At 43.9% G+C, this 24,070-nt stretch overlaps 1 protein-coding gene across 7 annotated transcripts in view; it reads right to left on the bottom strand.

Moving 5' to 3' along the window:
• Positions 1–20,011, bottom strand: part of MAGI2 (membrane associated guanylate kinase, WW and PDZ domain containing 2) — a 708,373-nt gene extending 688,362 nt beyond the window's left edge. For all 7 annotated transcript variants that reach the window (XM_044423188.1, XM_044423195.1, XM_044423191.1 and 4 more), the window contains exon 1: positions 19,691–20,011. In XM_044423188.1, coding sequence (XP_044279123.1) covers positions 19,691–19,991 — 301 coding nt within the window. In that variant the 5' untranslated portion in view covers positions 19,992–20,011. The remainder of the gene's footprint in view (positions 1–19,690) is intronic.
• Positions 20,012–24,070: the final 4,059 nt, after the last annotated feature.

Here is a 24,070-nt window from a genome sequence, read left to right as displayed (position 1 = left end):
CAGACAATCTGGGTTCTAGTCCCTGCTCAGCCATGGAGCCAACTGGGTGACTTTGGGCCAGTCACAGGCTCTCAGCCCAACCTACCTCACAGGGTGGTTGTTGTGGGGATAAGATGGAGGAGGAGATGTAAGCTGTCTTGAGCCCTTTGTAGGAAAACAGCAGGATACAAATTGGAAAATAAATAAATAAAATATAAATGCTCTCAAAAGATAACAAAATGTAGGACCAACAATACATTTGCTCTTAATACAGTGGTACCTTGGCTCACAAACTTAATCCATTCCAGGACTCTGGTCTTGACCCAAATTGGTCGTGAGCCAAGTCAAATTTCCCCATAAGGTTCAATGTAAATAAGCTTAATCCCCCCCCCCCCCCCGCACTCCCGTGATCGTCACCCAATGCGGAGTTCATGATCTGAGGCAAAAGTTTTGTGAAATTTCTGTTCGCGACCTGATTCAGTCATGAAATGAGGTGTTTCTATTTGCCTAGTGGTGAATCCAGGCAGCCACTTGCGCCTTTATAATGCCCTACTGTGCAGCTATATACACACAGAAGGGCCAGCCAGATGTGCTCTGTGTGTGCCTTATGCACATGCACCCACAGCGTCACAATTACGGCCAGTAGATGATAGTAATCCCCACGGAAGGGCCACAGCTCAGATGCATGGCATACACAGGTCCCCAGGTTAAATTCCCGGCAGCTCTAAGTAGGGGTTACAAATACTCCTGCCTACTCCTTCAGCTGGCAGTTGGCGCAAACAATCCTAAGCTACATAAGAGGAGGCCTGACTCAGCATCAGGAAGCATCATATATTTTTATAAAAACAACTTCCCCATATCTGCCCAGAAAGGCCAAAATCTGAACTTGGCTCTTTTATTTTAGTCATCATGTAGAATAAGCATTTGGAGCACTCTCTTCCTCTGCACATCTACTTCCACCTACCAATAAAAATTCTTAATTCTTGCTATTACAAACCACAACAGGGAAGTATTCCATAGCTGGAGAGCAGTGAGGAAGAAGAAACATTGAAATAATTTGGTGTAATACTGCAGGATTCAGACCAAGTCAACAGACTAGCCATCACACAGGATTCCTAAGCAACACAGCAGAGATGAATGTAAAGAAGGATTTAGAGAGGCTAATGTAGTATCTTTGCAGATAATTAGCTGGATAATTACACTCTGCCTAACCCAAATCCCTTGATAGTTTTAAATGGAAAGAGTATTCTTTACTTTCTAGTTCTGAACTCTAAGGTGGTTCTACTGTGTACCATGAAGCAGCTGTTGTGTATTTTCACTTCCTTTAAGTGATGCCTGGGTGAAACAATGAACTCAGGAAGCTACACTTGTGACATACAATTACAGTACCTTGAAGCAAAAAACATTGAAGATGTTCATGCCTTTAAAAAAAAGTGACAATTACACACACACACATGCACACACTTGAGACTCATTCACAAGTTCTGTACATCCTGTTCCCAATATAAAATGTGAATATGATTATAAAGGAAGGAAAAACTTACACTTAAGACAACTTCTCTAGTAGAAAATTCTATAGTCTCCTTACACTTATCCCAACTAATGGTCCTTCTAGTCATGGAAACAACTCTTCAAGTCTAAAAGGTAATAGAATCTAGAATAGTAGATTTGGAAAGGGCGAGAGGGCCATTAGCTCCAACCTCTGCTCCAAGTTAAACTATCCCTTCCACATGGCTGCTCCTGAACGATAATCAGCACTTGAGTATACATAATGGAGGCCTGGCTGAATGAGTGTTTAACCATTTCCTTGCAACTGGAGAACCCCAAGCTGATTGTCCTGGAATGATTTCAAAATTCATGCTGAGTCTCCCCTATTGGGTATGTATCAGAATTTAATAATATCAAGGATGTCCATGAGAATTAAAGAGCTGTCACTAATAACATTTGGCCCTATTTATACAGCAGTCATACTGTTCTGGGCTGAACAGTATGAGCATATGGGTATAGAGCATAGAGCATATGAGTTTTGTTAGTGTTCCTTTGTCATGGATGGATAGGATTTAGGATGACTGGATCCCTGTGTGCATTGGTAAGTAGCCTACTATAATGTTTTATCACTGCAGATAAGTAGATCTAGATGAATTCCTGATAGATTTTGGAAATTTTCTGTGACAATGAATCACTTGAGCTGGTTCTAGATGAATTATCTAACAGGATGAATTATCTAACAGTTCCTGTCCCCTCTTGTAGGAACTATGTCAGCTCCTGCTTCTCTGAAGAACTATGTGTGATTGATTGATTTATATCCTGCCTTTTTCCTACAAAGGGCTCAAGGCAGCTTACATCTCCTCCTCCATCTTATCCCCACAACAACAACCCTGTGAGGTAGGTTGGGCTGAGAATCTGTGACTGGCTCAAAGTCACCCAGTTGGCTCCATGGCCGAGCGGGGACTAGAACCCAGATCGCCCGAGTCCCAGTCCCATGCTCTTAACCACTACACCACACTGGCTTTCAGTCTGCAATGTAGGATTTCTCAGCTTAGTGACAAGATTGCAAAATACTTTGCAAATACAGTCACCTGAATTTTATATTCACTGCAAGCTGCCTTAAGAATTTGATTACAGAGTAGCATATAAAAAATGAAGAAAAGCCAAGTCAAGCCAAGCCATTCCAGCCTTCATTCTACGGGGATTATAGAATCATTTGATGCAGCTTTGGCAGATGCTCTTCTGTTTTTCTACTGGCACAGCTTGGGAATGTAGAGATTATCTATACAGATCTGAATATTACGACGCATGCATTCTACCTGGCTGGAAAGGCTGCTGAAGAAGGTTTGGTTGAGTGATTGAAAATGATACAAGTTCATTGCTTCTCCAAGAGAGGATGTGGGACACATGACTTTAAAATAAGCAGCGCTAAAAATAACCCTCTCAAAATTCTAACATAAAACATACTATTTTTGGCAGGGATCAACTATATGGTGGAGACTCAACTGCAAGGGCTTCTGGATAATACTGATTATCAAAATCCATTTCAATGATGCCTGATCCAGATTTCAGACTGAGAAAGCCTGGGTCACCCTGGTGAACAATCTGTGCTGGGAGTTAGGAATGTTTGGTCCTGCTGAATCTCCTAGTGGCCTCTGATATGATCAACCATGGTAATCCTTTGGACTACCTAACTGAGATGGCTCTTGACGGGCACCAAAATTCCAGTTCTTCAGGAAGCGTCTCTATGATCCTTCTTTTCTCCCATGTTTTTTGACATCTACATGAAATTGCAGAATGAGTTCATTTGGTTGGTTAGGCCTTGGTGTCAACAATATGCAGATGATACTCTATCGTTTCTATCATATAGTAGAAGGACATGGTTAACTTGAATCAGTATTTAAAAACAGGGATTAACTAGATATGAAACTGAGATTTAATCCAGACGAGACATGGTCAATATTTATTTATTTATTTTTCAATTTACATCCTGCCTTTTTCCTACAAAGGGCTCAAGGCAGCTTACATCTCCTCCTCCATCTTATCCCCACAACAGCCCTGTGAGGTAGGGTGGGCTAAGAGTCTGTGACTGGCCCCAAGTCACCCAGTTGGCTCCATGGCTGAGCGGGGACTAGAACCCACATCGCCTGAGTCCCATGCTCTTAACCACTACACCATACTGTCAATAGGACTGCTGGTGCAAGAATGTCCTTGTAAAATCCTCTTTTGGATAGGAGTGCACTGCACAATCAAGTCTGCAGATTGTAAGTGTCCTTGGACCTAGCCTTTCTTCTGGAAGACCCAGTGGTAGCTATGCTTTGTACAACACAGGCTGTTGTGCCAACTCTGCCAACTCCTATCTGTAGTGATACATGCTGCAGTTGCTGCATGTGAGACTGCCTTTGAAATATGTTTAGAAACTTCAGCTGGTGGAAACTTCAGCATCTAAAGCTTTGGCCACAGCTGCTGTGTAGCATGTGACTCTATTACTATGCCAGCTTCAGTGATTTCTGGTGTGGTTCTGTGCCTAATTCCATGGGCTGGTTGTTCCATTTAAAGCCCCAAGAGACTTGGTGCCTTGACGTTTAAGAAATTCTCTTTCAGTGATCTTGTCTATTCATCCACTTAGATATTTGGAGGAGGCACTGTTCCATTCCCAGCACTAAATTAACATTGTTGCTGTTCTTTTTTAATGTTATTGTTCTGGCTAGTTGTTATTGCTTCTGTGCATATATGGAATCTTAGTTCTTGTTTTGCCTCTTTGCATGAATGTTATTTGAGCATTTTAGTCACCACTGGCATTTTGGAAATAAAATAGAAAAATGGGGCATAAATCTTTTAATAAATAAATGGAATTATCATGGTATATCAGGGAACATACCAGACTACTTCAGACATTACATTTCCAGTCTCCTAATCCTTTTCTGTCTCACAAATAGATTCCCACTAACTTTTTCAGAGTTACCCATGTACAGTTTTACATCTGCAGCACTGTTAATACCAGCTACGGGTTAACATCAAAGCAGCATTTGAACCACTGTTTAAAATAATGACAATTTTGGTGAACCACAATTAGTTCTGAAAAGGAAAGGGAACAAGAATCCCTATGCAATAGGCAAAAAGCAAAGAGGAACCTTTAGAATCCTATAACAATGGATGTTTAAAAAAATACATCTGCAGTGGACCAGATAAAAAGATACCAGAAGAACTAAGGACCAGTGTATATAATCTGGGGAACTGCTGATTTAAATTGCTATTCACAATGTCTGTTTTTATGCAGCACAGCAAGGCACTTCCAGCTTGCTGCACAGATCAAGAGATTTTCCCCATGTCACTGCAGACCTGAACTTTAAAAGAAAAGAATGCATTCTGCAGTGGCATGAAAATGTCCCGAAAAATGGGGTGAGATGGTATTCAGTACACTGCCGGATGGGGACAGCTACCACAAGGAGCAACTGAAGAACATGGCAGTCATATTATGTGCGTCAGAGCTTATTCATTTTATCAACTTTAAGTTAGTAAATGTACCTTTTAGTTTGGCCCATCATGCCTATTTAGACAGTGGGGTGAATTTTACTGATACCTTGTTTGAAGAAAACAGTTCTTTTTCCAACTAAAATACACAGTACAGAATGACCCCATAAATGCTAGGGATTAGTAACCCCCTTCAACCTCTAGGGGCCAAATACATCTTTAAAAGCTTCAGCATAAAGGACTATGTTTACTTGGTGCCAAAAATAATTTGGCGTCAGCTGGGCTGCAGAGGGGAGGGTGTTCCATAAATAGGGGCCACCACAGAGAAAGCCCTCCCCCTTGCTGCACCCTCCAAGCCTCACCCAGAAAAAGGCTCCAGAGATTGAGTGCATCATCCGAGCAGGTTGTGGTTAGGATAGGCAACCTGGCAGTTATTGTGGACCCAAGCCATGTAAGGTTTCACAGGTTAAAACTAGCAGTTTGAATTGGGCCCATAATTCAGGCAGCTAGTACAAGTGAGCCTGAACTGGTCTTACATATTCAGACCTATGGGTCCCAACTACTGATCTGGCTGCATGAGTTGGAGCTTCTGAACCATCTTCAATGGCAGGCCCATGTAGAATGCATTGCAATAATCTAATTTAGAGCAGACGCAACACTTAACCATTGGAATCCCCTTAACTAAAATTAAGGAAATGCCCATATAAGACAGACCAAGGGGTAATAGAGAGAAGTACATGAACCACAAGGCTCTCCTCACTACAACACCGTTATATTGTGACTGGACAGCATTCTCTTTATAAGTTTTTTATCCTACAAACAGGATTGTCTTTTAAACATTCATTTTTTGTTCAGCAGTTATCTGTAGGTACTATTTCAAAGTAACTTCCTAGAGGGACTGTGTTGGGTAGGCAGGATATAAATATTGAAAATAAATATTATTATAATAGTTTCTTGCTAACCCATTGTGAGATGGCTGACCTAAAGAAATCAACACAGTATCATTCTGAATTTGCTAAAGTTCCAGATTTTTTATGCATTCCATGGGGAAGTTACATATCAATGGTTTTGGTCAAATGCACTGATACCTTTAAGATGGAAACAATCAGAATTCTGTGGCAAAAAACTTGCTGATACTGAAAATCTGAACTGAAATTATTTTTTTCATTGCACAAGGTGTTCAAAAATATACAGTGGTACCTCGGCGCACAAACTTAATTTGTTCCAGGACTCTGGTCATGACACAAATTGGTCACGGGCCAAGTCAAATTTTCCCATAAGGTTCAATGTAAATAAGGTTAATCTGTTCTGTAACTTAAAAAAAAAGCACACACACAAAAATTTGACGCAAAGTGACAAAGAACAACAAAGATCGTGGCCATCTCCGCGCCCCTCCCCCCCCCCCAGCATGACTGTGATAGCACCCTTCATCGCTGCATGAGCTTGACCACGATCGCGGCCATAGACGGGCTCGGGGTGGATGGGTATGATTGCGAGTGCGCTCAGGCGGGAGATGGGTGCGATCACAGGCACGCTTGCAGGGGGGAGAGGGGTGCAATCGCGATCATCACCTGATGCAGGGTTCATGACCTGAGGCAAAATTTTTCAGAAATTTCTGTTTGCAACCCGATTTGTTCATGAATTGAGGCATTCATGCACCGAGGTACCACTGTACATGTCAAACAAATTAATGCCTTAAATTGCTACTTTGGCAATGATACACTTTCAGTAATGTGTTTTATTAGATTCAAAACTGTATTTCTGCTGCATTAAGCAATAGGTACAAATTACTGATTTTATTATTTATTTACTCATTGTTCAGAGTAAATACTTGGCAGATTTTCACAAAACTTCATGTCACCAAACTTTTCATGAAAATTTTGAACCCGCTTAATAGTCAGGTCAAGGAAAGTAGCTGGCAATTGCATATGCAGGCAACCTGCTCTTATAAGATTGGAGGAAAAGGCTAGCTAGACAGATTCCATGCTCTGAACCACCTCTCCCTGCCATATAGTGCCACACTGTTGCATACTAAATAGCAGGAATGGGCAACTTGTGGCCTCCAGGTGTTTTGGTCTACAACTCCTATTTATCCTGAATTGCCAATAGTGAAGGATAATAGGAGTTTGGAAGGTCACAAGTCCCCAACTGCTGCTATATTATGTACATTCATTCTGGTTTCTTTGTTTTGTTTTTACTTACAGTATGCGATTGAGGTAGAATTTTCTATCTGGAAACCCCAAATGCTTAATGGATAAACAGTAGCTTATAGTGTCATTTCTATGGTGTTCCCATTGCCAATCCAAAAATGCAACAAGGACTTTAGTGGAGGGCACCAGTTTCCAATCATTTGACTAACAAGTGAGAGAAAATAAAATTATATTTTAAAAATGCTTAAAATCCTACCAACTTAATAATACTTCCCTTGAAATTTCTACCCAAGAAACAGTCTCGTAGTAGGCGTTCTTGGGTGCCACTCATGTATTCCTGAGAATGACATGACATTTAGCAAAATGAATTTTTGGAGGATATGGACTACTTGTTATTTCCCAAACAGATAAGCCTTGGAAAAGAAGAGATTTGCTTTCACATATTTAACTTGAGATACACTTTGATAGTTAATAATTAGAGCCAAACAACTTGGAATGTCTAATCTTTAAAATCACATCTGAGATGGTTTTTAGACAATAAACAACAGCCTAAGGAGAAGTAAACATGTGGTATATGTTCCTGGCACTGAACCAAGATGACAACTAAACCAAATATCTTGCTAATTCTGTCACAGTTATATTGTTCTTTTTTCTTCTTCAGTTGTACAGCACTATGGCTTGGAAAAGCCAATAGTCTGGATACAGAAATCATCAATATGTCCTTGTACGTAGACGACTAATAAGCACATACACTTAAGGACTGCACCAGTTTGAAAAGTGCAAATTTCATATTACAATGTGCATGAACCGAATGAATTTCATACCCATCCCTGCATTCTACTTCATTAACATAGTACAGAGACACTTTGATTTGCTCTTTCCACCCATCCACAGCTAATTGTGGCTTGATTGGGAGAAGTAATATTGTAGCCATTTTTAAACAATATTTAAGTAGGGGAAATTTTGATCCTCTTCATACTCTGCTGTATGCATTTGATGCAAATGTGGAGAGCCCCAGAGCTGCTAGCAGCATGGTCCTGAACATCGATCAATGAAAGCCTAGGTTCACACATCACAGAAAAGAACTCTGCATAGTTTCTGTGACTCACAGATGTTTGCCTAGACCTATTGAACAGACAATCGTACAGTTTCCATCATCCCTGCTCCATCCTCCCACTCTTGCCACTCATTCCAGCACCGCCTGTGAGTAAAATCCTTTTCTGTGTTGTACTGTTCCTTTTCAGCCATCTCTTCCTGTTTGGTCCACAGAGGTTTTGAGGTAGGTTCTCCCCCTTCCCCCTACTGAGTTTGTCTCCAATTCTGTAATAGCCACTTCAGTCCCCAAAGGGTTTTTAGTAATTTAAATAAATTTAAATAACTTTTTTCATAATTTCCCCATTCTCCCTCAATGCATTCATCCACCTTCTCCATATTTCAGAGAATAAACAAGGTGACAGGTAGTTTACTCAGTCACTGGAAATAATGCAAGTGATGACATATGTGGTTGCTAGAGAGCTATGAGTAGTAGAGATCAGATGACTGGGCAACCTATTTCCACTGGCACTCTTTCCATAGGACTCTATGGTGGTTCTTTAGCAGCAATGGTCTTCCCAGGTATGGTTATCATGAGAAACCATGGCAAAGCATGGAAGCCTTACAAAGAACCATCATATCTCTCTACAGTTTCAGGAAAGCAAATGTGCTCTTCTGAAATTCCATGGTTGGGTTCTGATGACATGATAAACAAGGGCAAGAAATCACCATGGCTTCTCATGACATGCAAGCCTAAACAAACATGAACCTAGGATGAACTTAATATTCTGCCTTGTCTCCAAACTGATTACATATCATGTGTTTGTAGAGTACTTCCATATAGGCCTTAATAAAAGGTTAAATAAGAGTGCAACTCACAGACTGCAAAGCATTTAATTCTTGCCTTATTTACACCACCTTAGCTAAGTTGGTTCAAGTCATTATTCCTACAGCTGCAACTATGAAGAACTATCAAAACATAATTTAGATAATATACACAGAGAAAAACGTACATTTTATTAATACTAGAAAAATATCTTTTGTGTTTCTCTATAAAAAAGGTTGTATAATTACACTAATTTAAGGACAGAAAGAGAAGGAATCCCTAACAGAACACTCTGTTCCTCAGATGAGCCCAGGGCATGGCAGCAGGAGAAAGGCCACATTCTCACCACAGTGGTGTCCCCAACTAAAACATTTTGTTCCTCTCCTACTATTTCTTTAATTTCTATTCTGCCCATTAGCTGGAACAGTTTTCTAGAGAATTGCAGCAGTGTATAGTAGAATAAAGGGATATGGATAGTGCACTCGTATAAACCACTGAGCTGCTGAGCTTGCAGATTGAAAGGTCAGCAGTTCAAATCTGCATGAAGGGGTGAGCTTCCGTTGCTTTGTCCCAGCTTCTGCCAACCTAGAAATTCAAAAGCATGCAAATGCAAGCAGATAAACAGGTATCACTTTGGTGGGAAGGTAACAGGATTCCATGTACCTTGTTGTTTAGTCATGCTGACCACATGACCACGGAAACTGTCTGCAGACAAATGCTGGCTCCTTTGGCTAAGAAACCTATAATTGGCCACAACTGGACTAATGTCATGGGGAAACCTTTACCTTTTACTTTATAGGAGAATATAAATGAGCATATTTGGGAATCCTTACTGGGATGGGGGTATTAAATCTCAGGTTCATAGTAAAAATATATAGTTCTGCTCCTCCCAAACTATCTTGCCAATTATAGACAATTTCTGTTCACACACATGCACACATCCCAGAGTATGCCCACTAACACTGAGAACTCCTATCTGCATTGACCTACTCATGAATCATGGTATGATTCTGGGCAGGGGTAAATGGAACCTTTTTCTGGCTTTAACCTCCATACATTCGCTCAATATGTAGAGAGAAGAGTAGATTCTAGCAAGCTAGCCATGCTTCCAATGTCAGTGTCTCTCTCACCACATCCTCAAAATTCAAGTATTATGTTCTGTGCAAGGAAAGGATTCCTATGCACCCAAATTTTTATTTGATTTAAAACGTCCTTCACCCCCCCCCCAAAAAAACCTGGGGTCCATGCTTGTGTTGAAGCCTGCACACCTGTATATCTGCATGTGTGTAAAGGCTTTTTTCACGTTTAACTGAATTTGTGGACATGTTTGCCATGGCCTACCTGTCCCACCCCATGCTCAAAGAATACATTGACACTAATATCTAAAAGGAACCACTGTGTATTTGTGTGTACATGTATACATAAATTGTGAGTATATAAAAATAAACAGGATGAACAAACCTCATTAACTCACTTATTGGAGTGGTGAATTTTTGTGAGGAGGTACAATCCAGAAATGCAGCCCTCAGAAATTTCAGCTAGGAGCCAAGATTACTAAAACAAAAACCCACATAATATCTGAACATGTCTCCTTCCCAAATTGAGGATTCATACTGTAACCCCTAGTTGCTATTTCCAGACTATCCAGAAAACTGAACTATATTGTGTGTGTGTTGTCCAAGCCAAACTGATTACTACAAATTGGACATTTCTGCACACAAAAATTCAAGACTTGAGGCATGAAATTCACCTCATAAGAGAGGCCAACATTCCAGGGCAGAAGAAGCCAAGCATCACAGGAGCTGGAATGTGGGTGGGTGGGTCGGTGGATGGGAGTAGTACTCCTTCTTCAGGGTCTGGGAGAGCCAAGAATGGTTAGAAATACGGGTCTGTATTTGTTGGAGGCTCATTTACTAGTATATACACAAAAGTATTATTAACTTCTGGAAGAGAAATATTAGAAGTTGATGAGGCTAACAACAAGACTTTGTCAGCATTTTGCAAAAACAATGAACAGGATTTTGGAAAGAAAGAACATAACAAACTTTCTATAAGTCATGTCTAATTCAGTTGGCACAGAAATACTATCAACTTTCTGTTCATATCGCCTAAGGACTATTGTTAGTATTTAATAACATGCCTTATCGTCAAACATTTGTACCTCACTTTTATAAGGAAATTTGCCTTAATAAAGAAATAAAACCACTCCTACTTAATACCATGTTTTGTAATATAGAATTATATCTTATTCTGTGCTTCTCTCTGTAATGTTAATAGAGGGTTATCATCACAAATGCATTCTTTTCTATAACTACAATACTCACATGGAAAATTGCTACCAATTGCAACCCAACATGTTATTTTTACTTCTGCTTTATGTCTACTTAAAGGAAAGGATCTCTAAAACCTGGGTGGGCTGACTTTGGCAGTTCATGGTGTATGTTGTTTCTGCTGCTGTTGTTTTACTACAAATAATGAGGTATGGACAAATGGCTTTTTGCTTTCTATACAGTTTGTATTTTTGTTCCAGGCACAAACTCATTCCATGCTGTTGTCCATTAAGTTTGTGGCTATTCTGAGTCCATATGAATGTATGGATGCCTTTCTATAAGCTTTTTGTGCCCAATTTTTCCCATGATAATCAAGGCATTCAGACTTTCTTGAATGATACTTACTGTCCACTTTTTCGTAAGAACCCTCTGTCTGGATCATACTATGGTTTACCTAGTACAGCATTCATGGGAAGAATCCCAGCAACCAACAGACACTCCAAGGTAATACAACAAACTTTAGCCTATGGGCTACCACTGACTTTCTCTCTACCTGTAACTTAAGTATCAGACATGTTTATAAAAGTATCTAGTTATAATACAGACAAGAAGGAAAATACGTATCTCTTTATGCTTTTTACTCTCTGTCATTTAAAGCAATGAATATGTGTCTTTCCACTTACACCACATCAATTATGTGAACTGAAGGCAAGGAAACAGAAAATCTGATGATGTCACATCATGTATTGTCTGCATGACATGTTAGGAGAACAAGCGGAAAGACAGAGAGGAGCTGTAGTGTCATTGTACTGTGTGTCTGGTTGGCCATTTGTTGTGCATTTTCTGAAAGTGTTTTAAGATTTCTTTGCGTGGTTTGGCTCCGAGGGCCAGTCCAAGGTCACTAAAGAGGTGGTATTCTAATGTAAGATTAGATATTACATACCTGCCCAAGAAAATAATCCAATACATGTTTAGACAGAAAAAGTCCTACATCTCCCAGCATTAACCACCCTTGCAGCTTAGAAATATTGGGAGTTGTAGAACTTTATTCTGTCTAAATGCCATGGAGTACTGCAGGGCTCCATTTTGTCCCCTCTGCTGTTTAACATCTACATGAAACCGCTGGGAGAGGTTGTCAGGAGGTGTGGGCTGCGGAATCATCAGTACGCTGATGATACCCAGCTCTACCTCTCGTTTTCCACCAATCCAGGTGAGGCAGTGGCTGTGCTGAACCAGTGCCTGGCCGAGGTAATGGGCTGGATGAGGGCCAATAAACTGAAGCTCAATCCAGACAAGACGGAGGTCCTGTTGGTTGGCGGATCGGGCTTCGGACAGGGTGAATTGAACCTTGTCCTGAACGGGGTTGCACTCCCTCCTAGGGACAAGGTCCGCAGCCTGGGAGTGCTCCTCGACCCGGAGCTTTCATTGGAAGCTCAGGTAACAGCAGCGGCGAGAAGCGCTTTCCTCCAGCTTCGGCTGATTCATCAGCTGCGCCCCTACCTGGAGTACGACTGCCTGGCGACAGTGACACATGCACTGGTGACTTCCCGCCTTGACTTCTGTAACGTGCTTTACATGGGGCTACCCTTGAAGACGGTCCAGACACTTCAGTTGGTTCAAAATAGAGCTGCCAGGCTGCTGACGGGGACTGGGCGTTATGGTCACATGACTCCAGTTCTCCATCAGCTTCACTGGCTTCCTATTGAAGTCCGGGCCCAATTCAAGGTGTTGGTAATGACCTATAAAGCCCTAAACGGCTTGGGTACTGGTTACCTGAAGGAGCGCTTACATCCATATATGCCCAGCCGCCCCTTGAGATCAGCGGGAAAGGCCCTTCTCCGGGAACCCTCCGTGAAAGAAATTAGGAGGGTGGGTACTCGGAGGACGGCTTTCTCTGCGGTGGCGCCTAAGTTATGGAATGCGCTCCCCAGAGAGGTCCGCCTGGCGCCGTTGTTATTTGCTTTTCGGCGCCAGGCGAAGACCTTTTTATTTAAGTGGCATTTTAACTGTTAGTATTATTTGATCTTATCTGGCCAGGGCGGCTTATTTTATATTGTATTTTTTGGATTTTTAATGTTCATATTTATTGTAATTTATTGTTGTAAGCCGCCCTGAGGCTTTGGGGCGGCTTATTTTATATTGTATTTTTTGGATTTTTAATGTTCATATTTATTGTAATTTATTGTTGTAAGCCGCCCTGAGGCTTTGGCGAATGGGGCGGCATAAAAATGTTTTAATAAATAAATAAATAAATATGCATAGGATTGCGTTCTTAGTTAAACAGTTGATATCGTGAAGGAATTTGGAAGAGGTATATCAGAAGCTAACATTGTATAGCTTAAAAGGGCAATATAAACAGCCTCAAACACATTTACTGATAACAAGAGCCTACAGACTTAATATAAGACTTTCTTTAACTCCTGGTGAACGGTAATGCTAAATCCTCAGAATTTAGGCTATGGACAGGCCAAGCCAAGGAAAATGGAATTATATACCTACATACGGTGAATTCTGACTTTCAGAGTGTCAGTGCTTGGGGAGAAAATGGTCAGCCCAATTCACAGCTTTCAGGGATACTATGATGTTGCATAAAGTTTCTAGTAAGCATTGATTTCCCCATTCAGGGCAATGTCAAGCACTACATATGCAATGGGAATATATGGATCCAAAGGACACACCCATACTTTTTTGTGGAAGTAAAATCCATTGTAGTCTTCGGAAATTTGAACTTCTGTGCCCATGAAGAAACTCTACCATGAGACTTAGAACCTCTACAAATCAAAAGTCAAGGGAGCTGCATTTCAGCAGACATTTAAATCAAGGTAAAAGAAATCAAAGACTATATTATACTGCCATTGAAAATATGCATTAAAATGCTATTAAAGGAAAGTGCTCTGCACTAAAGGACATCTTTTTAAAGAAAGCAAACTTCTGGCGAAATGCTGTAGCTCAGTATGCGACAATGTGCCTGCCATGTAAAAGGCTCCAATTTGGGCTGGGAAAAGACTACGAACTCTAATTCTGACATATCCAAGTCAGCCAGTACAGTGATTGAGGCAGATGGGCACATTGCCTTATTTTCTGGTTCCCATGTTATGGAAGTGAGTAACAGACAATAAAAATGTACCGAACTAATTGATTGTCACAATTGTCCATTCCTTAAAAGCATATCATGGTAAGAACACAAAACTCTATCTAATTTTCAGTCATCTTTTTTATTCAACATGAAAACCCATTCTAATTAGCCAAGCATAATGTTTAAATTATTTCTTTCTTTGATAAATCACCAACTGATACTTACAGAAATGAATAATATGCAATAGTACTATGTCATTATACATGTTCTTAGGAATACAAAACAGCCCCAGTATTAATGTATCCAATAAACTAAGAAAATGCATTACTGGTCATCTAAAGAAGGTAGGAAGAAATGTTATCAGGTAAACTTTAAAAATGCAGGGAAGAGTAATCATTTATTTAGTTAACTAGCACAACAGTAGTTGAAAAAGGATGTCCTGAGATGTCATTGATCTGCACCACACGAAATCCCCAGCAACCACAAAGTTAGTATACCCATCCAGCAATAAGACAATGATATGGAACAGTTTATACATCTTCTAGTCAAGTTTAAAGATGCACCCCAGTAAACAGTAGTAAAATCATAAACAGAGGTGCAAGTTATTTGCTTATCCTGGAAATGCCAGAGGTTGAACCTGGGAGTTTTTTAAGCTATGGTCTATTCCTCCCTAGATCTACCTATCAGTTGTGAGTTTTACAGCTTTCTGAATAAATCCAGGTAGTATGTGAAATGCATGTAGGCCACCATAAAAATATCTCTGTTACTTCGGACCTACATACTTAAAACACTAAAACAAGCCTGCAATCACCAGGCGGTCTAGCAAAATCTACTTGCCTCTTTTAGGAGGAAACTGTAGCTATGCCAACTCAAACTATAATAGCATGCACCATCGCAGCAACACATCACATCTCTCAAGAATTATTTGGCAAAGGCAATGTTCTGCAATGCAGTCTGAAAACGCTCTAAGAATCCACTGGCAATTATGAACTTCAAAATATCATGAGTATATAAATATGCAATTGCATGGACAAATGTTTCACTCATTCATAAGGCCACTCATTCAATCTATAGTAGGATTTCAGTCAGGAGTTCCACCTGGACCTTTTCTACCACAAATGTCTCCAAAGGTCAGATCCAACGGTCAGATCCTGGTGGATCAGCTCTCTACTTCCCACTCACTGGAATGCCATATTTACCCCTTTTCTGCAGTCACTCTTGCAAACTTGGAGAGGCAGATGCAGTTCTTTTGATGGTAACTGCAAGCATGGAGCTGTCTTCTGACCTCAGATCAGAGAATAAGGGGCCATGGGCCTGTTTTTAAAAAATATAATGGGACAAACTGTCTCTCTTTTTCTCCTCTTTTTTGTCCTTGAAAAGCTGGATCCATAGAACCACAACTATTCAAGATTTTTTTTATTATTTTCTTCAATGCTAAAAGAGTCCAAAAAGTTCTTATAAAACAGAATGAAGCAGTAAGTTATTTCATTTCAACAGAAAACCTGACAACTGATTTTTAAGAATGTTCAAGACAAAACAACATTTAAAGATCTTTAACAACCATGTTAGAAGTGGAAATGTTCTACCTACACAATTTATACTGTGATTTCATTTTGACAGCACTTAATTCTGAAAGAGAAAAACCAAAGCAGTCACACAGCGCATTCAAGGTCATGATGTTTTAATTAACTGTCTCCAGTGAACAAATTTACAGAGAGATCACTGATAAATGTATGCAGAAACTGTGATAATGACCTTATTAACCTTGATCCACAAGTCTTAGAAAGAGAAGCAAGTTATAAAAACATATTATTTATTATCTTTTTCTGTTAGATACATTGGGATGAAAATTATTAGATGTATGTTTTATATGAAGGGCCTGTATCCTTCAAAAAGAAGGTGCACAGAACCAACACTGAATTGGATTTTTTTAAAGGTCAAATTGGCCATGTATAAACTGAACAAGGCTTCCTTCTGTAAAAAAGCTAAATTTTGCAACTCTGTCCCTGCAGAAGAATGCCCAGAAAGACAGTATATAAAACCAGTTACTTTGTTACTTATATTTCCTAATCTAAGGACATTAGCACGGAATGTCTTATTACTATAGTTTATATAGAACCTGGTGCCCAGTATCACAGTCTCATGTGAGCTTGCAACGCCCATGCAATATCACTGACCCACATATTTTTGTGTGTCAGATAATAGTCCATTGCTAGCCTTAAAACCAATTCCAAAGCAGATATGGCTTAAAAGTGATAAAGTGATAAGAGTGCATGGAGAAGGATGAACTGAACATAAACTAGATATGCTTTTCCTTTAAAGAAGCTGTGCTGACTCCTTTGAAGGAGATGCCAGCTGAAGGACACTTAAGAACTGAATAGTGACTGTGAGGAATAAATTGTCTAATCCAAAGTATATGCTACAACATAGGTCCAAGGTTTCCATATAATCACAGGCAGTTACAACCAGGCACAAAAATACAAGTTATTTCAAAATACATTTTCATTTTTCTATAGGTAGGCAGAAAGCAATAGCAACATGACAATAGTCTGCCCATAACGTTATCTGGAACCTGCCAATAACATTATCTGTCATTGAAATTTATTTGGCGATACCTACAAAGCTAAAAACTAAGTAATGGCTTTCTTTATACTGCATACACATGTAAATCTTACTGAAGTCAGTAATTATGTGCAGTACATCAGTAATGCATGACTAATTCTCATTTCCATGCACTTTGCTTTACAGTAAGTCCTTTCCTACTTTTTCTCCTTCAATTATTGTATGAACTATCCATGTCCCTATACCATTTTTTAACCAATACAGTATCTTAGGATTCGGATACATACCCAAGTAACAGTTTATTTTACAAAACATCAGGACATAATGGTTTTAAAGGTGTGAGCTTCTTATACGAGAGAGCTATTGCAAATGCCTGATCAAGCTCTGGATCAGATCCATCACCTGAGACATGTGAAAACCCAGAAACCATTGCAAATAATTAGTCAGAGAAAACCTAACCTTTGCCATTGGAAGCTGAATGTCAGGGGTTAGATCAGAAAGCTGTTCATTATCCCTTTTGATTAATATGATTATCATTCAACTTTATCTAAAATAGTGGAATACACAGAGCATGGAATATGAATTATTATTACAGTTTAGCATTATATATTCTAGAATGAATTGCTGAGAATGTATCTACAGTTCAAACTCCAGCCAGTTTAACTGCCATGGAGTTATTTGTGGACACTATTAACTCCATGGTTATTAATACCTAATGGTTATTAAGCAGTGCAATTCTATGCATGTCTACTTCTTGGACTCATTAAACTTAGCAAGTCTTCCCCACCAGTAAATAAGTATAGGACTAAAGGCTAGGAGCCCTGGGAATTTCTTAACAATCACACAAAATTACAGTTTCCAGGGTTCCACAGATGGACATGACAGTTAAACTTTGCATGTTCATAGTGTAGAGAAGCACCCAAGGTCTTCCCTGTTTTGCAGGTATAAGTATTGCTGATGATAAGCATGTGTTTATTTCAATTCCAAAACATTTCTATTGAAACTTTTTTTTTCTTAGTTTAGGACTCTAAGACCTGCAGCTAGCTTTCCAGTTATATATCTGACAGCTATTGATCTTCTGTAATTAACCATCTCTCACCTATTCTTTCAGGATGGCTGCCTTGTTCTAGGTCTGTCTGGGAATTTAAAGGACAGGACCCCTACTTTACATTCCATTCTCTATCAACACAGAGCTTTAGTAGCATGAGTTTAGATTCTGTGACAAAGTACTCCAGTTTCATATGAGAGGCAAAATATCACAGATCTATAAGCACAGTACTGCCCCCAACAAACAGGAATATTTATTAGTTAGCTTCTCACTGAAGTTAGCAGATTTTGGGTGCCTTAAAGGACTAGCAAAAGCTTTTATTACAACCCTTGTGTTGCAATCTTTCATTGCAGTCTCTTCTATCTTTGAAGCAGTGTCACAAAGTTAATACCAAACCAAAACCAAAAGAAATGGAAGGTGGGGGAAAGAAACGAAACATGCTTAATCCTGTTCCCTACTGCTAGAATTTCCCCTTACATTTAAATACGACGTTCTGCCCATAAAAAGAAAGGTCAATAACACTCCTTCAGTATGTCACAACCCCTGTTTTCAACCAGAAAACAAGCAAAAGAAGCCCATTTTCGAAGATGGTGAGAAGCTCCAAGCGGTCAAGGGCTTAGCAAGCAGCAAGACAGCGCCTTTGGGCGAACACGCCCCACGCATTATGCAGTTCCAGGGGAAAACCCAGCTCCTAAACTAAGCCTAACCCTCGCCCCGCCCCCCCCCACTGGCTGGCGATTCAGCGCAGAATTATAATTATCATTATCCCAAGCAATCGGAACGCTCTCGACTGCACACTGCGGCTTCGTACCCAGACCGGTCCCTACCATGGCTACTACCACCTCCCCGGAGGGTTAGTCACAGCTGATGCTTTCCAGGGAAGTCTCTTTATTTAAGAGCTGTCATAATGTTTACACACACTTCACCCCCACCTTCCTTTTGCTACACGGCACGCGCTGGAGATGCTGTCCTCCTCGCAAATAGAAGAGCTTCCCCGCTACGGTTTTGCTTTCGCCAAGATCCAGATTTACGTGGGCAGGGGGCAGGGATCGGTGCCAGGGCTTACCCCTGCCTGGAAGCCACGCCATCTGTCCCCAGAGCTGTGCAAGCTTATCCTAGGCATGTTTTATCCAAAGAAAGTCCCGGGGAATCCAGTGCCTCTCAGGGAAGGGGACATCGTGTGCATGTGAGCGCAGCAGCCTCAGAGTACCACAGAGCTGATTTTCAAGTGCGTACTGCAGCGTTTATAGGCTGAGGAAAGGCTGCGCTTCACGAATGACAGAAAAGGTGACATTCTGCACTTGCTCAGGAACCCTCGGGGGATCCTCGGGCTTCACGCATCCCAGGGCTCCACTCTGGGGGCGAGGGCTTCGGCGGGGGGAAAGGGGACGTTTATGTAAGCCCTGCCCACCCGTCCCCCTCCGCCGCCCCGCCTGCCAGCTCCCCTTCCGTGCGCGCGTTGTCCCAGCTGGGCCCTGCCGAACTTTCTCTGCTTCGGTGCAGCTCGCCAGCCACTTCCAGCGCGGCCACGACTCTGACGCACATTTAATTCGCCCGTGCACCACCTCGGACACGCGTTGGGCGAGAGCGCGATGCGCGCCGCGCCCGCCGCCTTCCCCACCGCGAGCGGGGAGGGGAGAGCGAGAACTACCCCAAACTGCCCCGAAGCGGAAAAGTTGCTCCCTAAGACGCAGCGCGGCCGGGCACCCCCCGCCGCCTCGCGCGGCGCGGGGGCTCGGCTCGCCGCCGCCGCCACCTCTCCCGTCCCCCTTCGCCTCCCCTTACCTTGCTTGACACACTTGAGCCGGATGGGGTCCTTGCAGTGCTTGATCACAGCCAGCACGTCCCTGATGGTGAGCCCGGCCACGGGGGTCTCGTTCACCTCCAGGAGCAGCTCGTCGGGCACCAACTTGCCGCCGCTTTCGTAGACCACCTTGCCGGGCTTCACCTCCCCCAGGTACGGGAACTGCCCGTTCTCGGCTCCCCCCTTGAGCTCAAAGCCCAGCTGGCCCTCCTGGTTCCTCACGATGACACACTCATGGACTCGGCTAGTCCAGTGGCTTTTCTTCTTCAAGCCCTTGGACATTGCCGTGGGGGGGAAGGGATGGGCTCGCTCGCGCGCTCTCTCTCTCGCTCGCTCGCGTTTTGCCTTGGGGTGTCCTTGGAGTTTCCTTTGGCTTGTGCGGGGAAGGGGGGAAGGCGGGGAGGGGGACCGGCACGGAAGAGCTGCTGCCGCGCTTCCCTGTCGTCTGAATGAGGTGGAGGGAAGGGAGGCTGCAAAGGGGGCGAGGATGCAAAGGGGGAAGGACGGCAGGAAGGAAGGGTGGGAGACTGTTTCCCCCGATTGCCTTAGCTGCGTGTGCGGTAGGAGCCGCTAGCCATGGCAGCTGCAGCTTCAGCCAGGATGCTGTGCGTGTATGTGCGAGAGAGACTATACTAGTTGTACAGTAACTGGATGGAGGGAAGCGGGGAGAGAGAGGGAGAGGGAGCGAGAGGGCGGGCGGGCAGGCGGCAGCGCTGTGTCTGCTGGAGTAGGAGGCGGGAGCGAGGTGGGGAGATGTCTGTCTGGCTCACACACTCGCTCTCCTCCAAGCCTGACCCGGTAGTGAAGACCGAGAGAGAGGCTGGCTCGCCTGGCAGAGCAGCAGCAGCAGCAGCAGCAGGGAAAGAGAGAAGGCGGAGAGCAGCCAGCGGTGGGTGGGGAGGAAGGAGAAGGAGCCGCCGCCGCCGCCGCCGCCGCCGCCGCCTCTGCTGATGCCGCCGCCGCCGCCGCCGCCTCCGAGGCGAAGCAGCGAGAGCGCCGTCAGGCTACGCCGGCTCCTCCTCAGCCCGCCGCCTGCCCCTCGGGACCGGCGCGCGCTCTCTCGGGAGCTGAGCGCCCTGGGGGGAAAGGCTGCCCCCCACGTGCCCCTTTCCCGCCCTGGCGGAGCATTTTGCCCCGAGACCCTCCCCGGGTGCGCCCCCCACCCGGTTGCATCTCCCTGCGCGACTGAGCGAGGGGCCGGCGCCAAAGGGGCGACGCGGAAGGGGGAGCTCCGGTAGGGGGCGCAGCGGGACGGGGGACCAGCCACCTGGTGATCGCAAACCCTGAACATCCTGAATGGTTTCCACCGGGGCGGCCGCATGGCCCTGGGTGTTGCTTCATCTGGCAAGCACGCCACAGAACAGTTGGCCAACAGTTGGATTTTGCTTCAATATTCTGAATCACGTGCAGTTTTGCATTTTTAACAGCATAGCGGCAGAGTGACTAAAAGGGGCTCTGCTGATGTGACCCTCCTCGCTTGTCCTTCTCTGGGTGGAATGGGTCCCCCTAGTCCAGCTATAGCACTGCAGGGCAGAGTGAAAGTAACATCCAGCTGGAGGGAAGATTCCTCACCCAGGGGAAGATGCCATCCAGATGAAGGAGGGAAGATGTGCCAGACAAGTTCAAGTGCTTGCACTTTAAAAGTAAGTGAAATGTCTAGGTCAAAATGAGTCCTGCATTTGACAGCATACCAATCGTTGCTTAGTACTCCTAAAACTCACCGGCTACAACGCGCCAACAAGTGGAGAGTTAGACCCTCTTCTCACTTTGCTTTGCTGACTATAGCTCCCTGCTGCTAGACTTAGGGAGCAATCTTACACATCCTTAGACCTACAAAAGTCCTGTCATTTCTAGCGTTCCTCATCCAATGGATGGGTCATGCTGGAAGCTCTGCCTCATTTTCTCTCTAACCTTGCATATTGCACCCTTACATATGGCATGTATTGCCGAGGGCAAACACACACACAGGTTGTTGTCATCAGCCATTCAGCCGAGTCCGACCCTTGGCCATTCTATGGATCATTGCTCTGCATGCCCCTCTGTCTCGCACTGCAAACACAGGATGGAGGACACAATAATTATTGGCTGCAGCAAAGGAAAAACCAGAGTCATTCCATCTGTTCTGCTAGGAGTCTCTTCCTCTTGGCTCTTCCTTTTCCATTCTAGTTGGTCATTGTCAGTACTTTTGCAGCTTGAAGGAAGTGATGCCCAAGTTTGTCTGCTTTCCTTTTCTCCCCACATCCCTTTCCTTTTGCTTTTACACAATGTCTTTTGGACTGGTCACCTGGGGGCAGGAACAACCTTGTTTCTTTTGATCTTATGGGAGTCTTTTCATCTGAGCAAGAGTGTTAAAATGTTTTAAATAAATAAGCACACACAACTTATTGCTACCTCCCATCTTTCTTCCAAGGATTGCAAGTAGACATTCTTCCCTCCTCATTTTATCCTCACATGTGGTAAGCTAGAATGAGAGCAGGAGACAGCATTACTAGCCCAAGGACACCTGGTGAGCTGGGATTTGAACCTGGGCCCAGTGGCACAGACTTTATGCCCTTTGCTTGCCAATTCGATCTCTGCAGTGGCCCTATTTTGACATGGCTTTTCTGCATGATCCTGACTGTATGTGCAGAGCCAAAGACTGCCTTTCTAAAGTTGTATTAACTTTAGAAAAGACGCCAGGACGCCAGACCGGTCGACGATGCTGCTGCCAGGGAGGACGCTGCCATCTTGCCGGCCGGCGAGTGCCATGCGGCCGCCCTTGCTTCTTCACCCTGCTGGCGCTGGGTGAGAGCCACGCCGGATTGGCGGCAGGGCTCAGGGACGGGCCACCGGCTTATCTCGCCAGATGCGGCCAGGGCTGGCAGCCGAAGGGCAATGGCCAAAGGCGGCCGCTGCCATTTGGGAGCCGTGCGGGGGCTGGACTGGCCATGGGCTTTGTTGTCGACCGGCGGGTGGGATTGTTAATTGGATTGGGATGTGTTGGGGGTGTTTTAAAGTGTTTTAATGTGTTTTTAGCTTATTTTTTAAAGGAGTCATTTTCAGCTACAAATATGGGGTTGCCTGGGGAGCGCATGGGCACTGCCATTGGGGTGGTTGTGGGCAATGGACATTATGGTGTTGGGTGTCTAACGTGTCCACGTAGAAGAAGGAGGGACAGATGGTTAACACCAGTTCCTCTTTCTGGTTATTCCCCCAGCCTGAGGGTTCCAGGTAGTCTTGTCAACAGCCTGTCGACAGACACCCCAGGCCTGTCGGTGCTGCTGCTTAATGCCAGGTCGGTCCAAAATAAATCATCCCTCATCCATGACTTGATTGTGGATGAGGGGGCCGACCTGGTGTGCATTACAGAGATCTGGGGGGAGGGGGGATGTCTCCCTGTCTCAACTGTGCCTGCCTGGGTATCTGATCCAGCACCGACCATGCCTGGAGGGGAGGGGAGGGGGGTCGCTTTGGTTTACCAAGCCTCTATTTCCCTTACAGGGCTTCCTGTCCTCTCGAGGCTGGGTCTAGAGTGCCTCTACTTGGTGTTGGGCGACCGAGACAGACTGGGAATTTGTTGGTGTACCGGGCACCTTTCTGCCCAACAGACTCCCTGCCTGAGCTGACAGAGATTGTCTCGAACTTGATGTTCAAGACTCCTAGGATGTTGGTCCTGGGGGACTTCAATCTCCACGCCGAGACGGTTATGACTGGGGTGGCTCAGGACTTCATGTCCTCCATGGCGGCCATGGGGCTGTCTCAACACATCATTGGCCCAGCCCATGAACGTGGACACACTCTGGACCTGGTTTTCTCAATGGGGCAGGAAGAGGGTGATCTGAGGGTGAGGAACTTGTGTCTGACACCTCTGTCATGGTCGGATCACTTCCTCATGAGGTTTGAGCTCGAGAGCGGCCTTTCCCTTGGTAAGGGTGGGGACTCAATTGTGCTGGTTCGCCCCCGGAGCCGGATGGATCCGGATGGATTCCTGAAGGCCTTGGGGGATTTCCCGGTTGATAAGGCTGGTGCTCCTGTCGATGCCTTGGTTGAACTTTGGAATGGGGAAATGACCAGGACTATTGACATGATCGCTCCTAAGTGTCCTCTCCCACCTGGCAGAGCCCATTCATCCCCCTTGGTAAACACCTGAACTACGGGCGATGAAGCGGGTTGGGAGATGTCTAGAGCTTAGGTGGAGGAAATCACGGGATGAATCTGACTGAACACACTTAAGAGCCCATGATCGGGCCTATGCTGTGGTGGTGAGGGCGGCAAAGAAGAAATTCTTCTGTGCTTCCATTGCCTCCTCACAATGCCGTCCAGCGAAGCTCTTTCGGGTGGTACAGGGGCTAGTATATCTGGGCCCAAAGAAAGATCTTGTG

The sequence above is a fragment of the Varanus komodoensis genome, unplaced genomic scaffold, assembly GCF_004798865.1.
Source record: "Varanus komodoensis strain SLA01 unplaced genomic scaffold, ASM479886v1 scaffold13_3, whole genome shotgun sequence".
In the NCBI taxonomy this organism is placed as follows: domain Eukaryota; kingdom Metazoa; phylum Chordata; class Lepidosauria; order Squamata; family Varanidae; genus Varanus; species Varanus komodoensis.
This window is presented reverse-complemented; position numbering and strand designations above follow the sequence as displayed.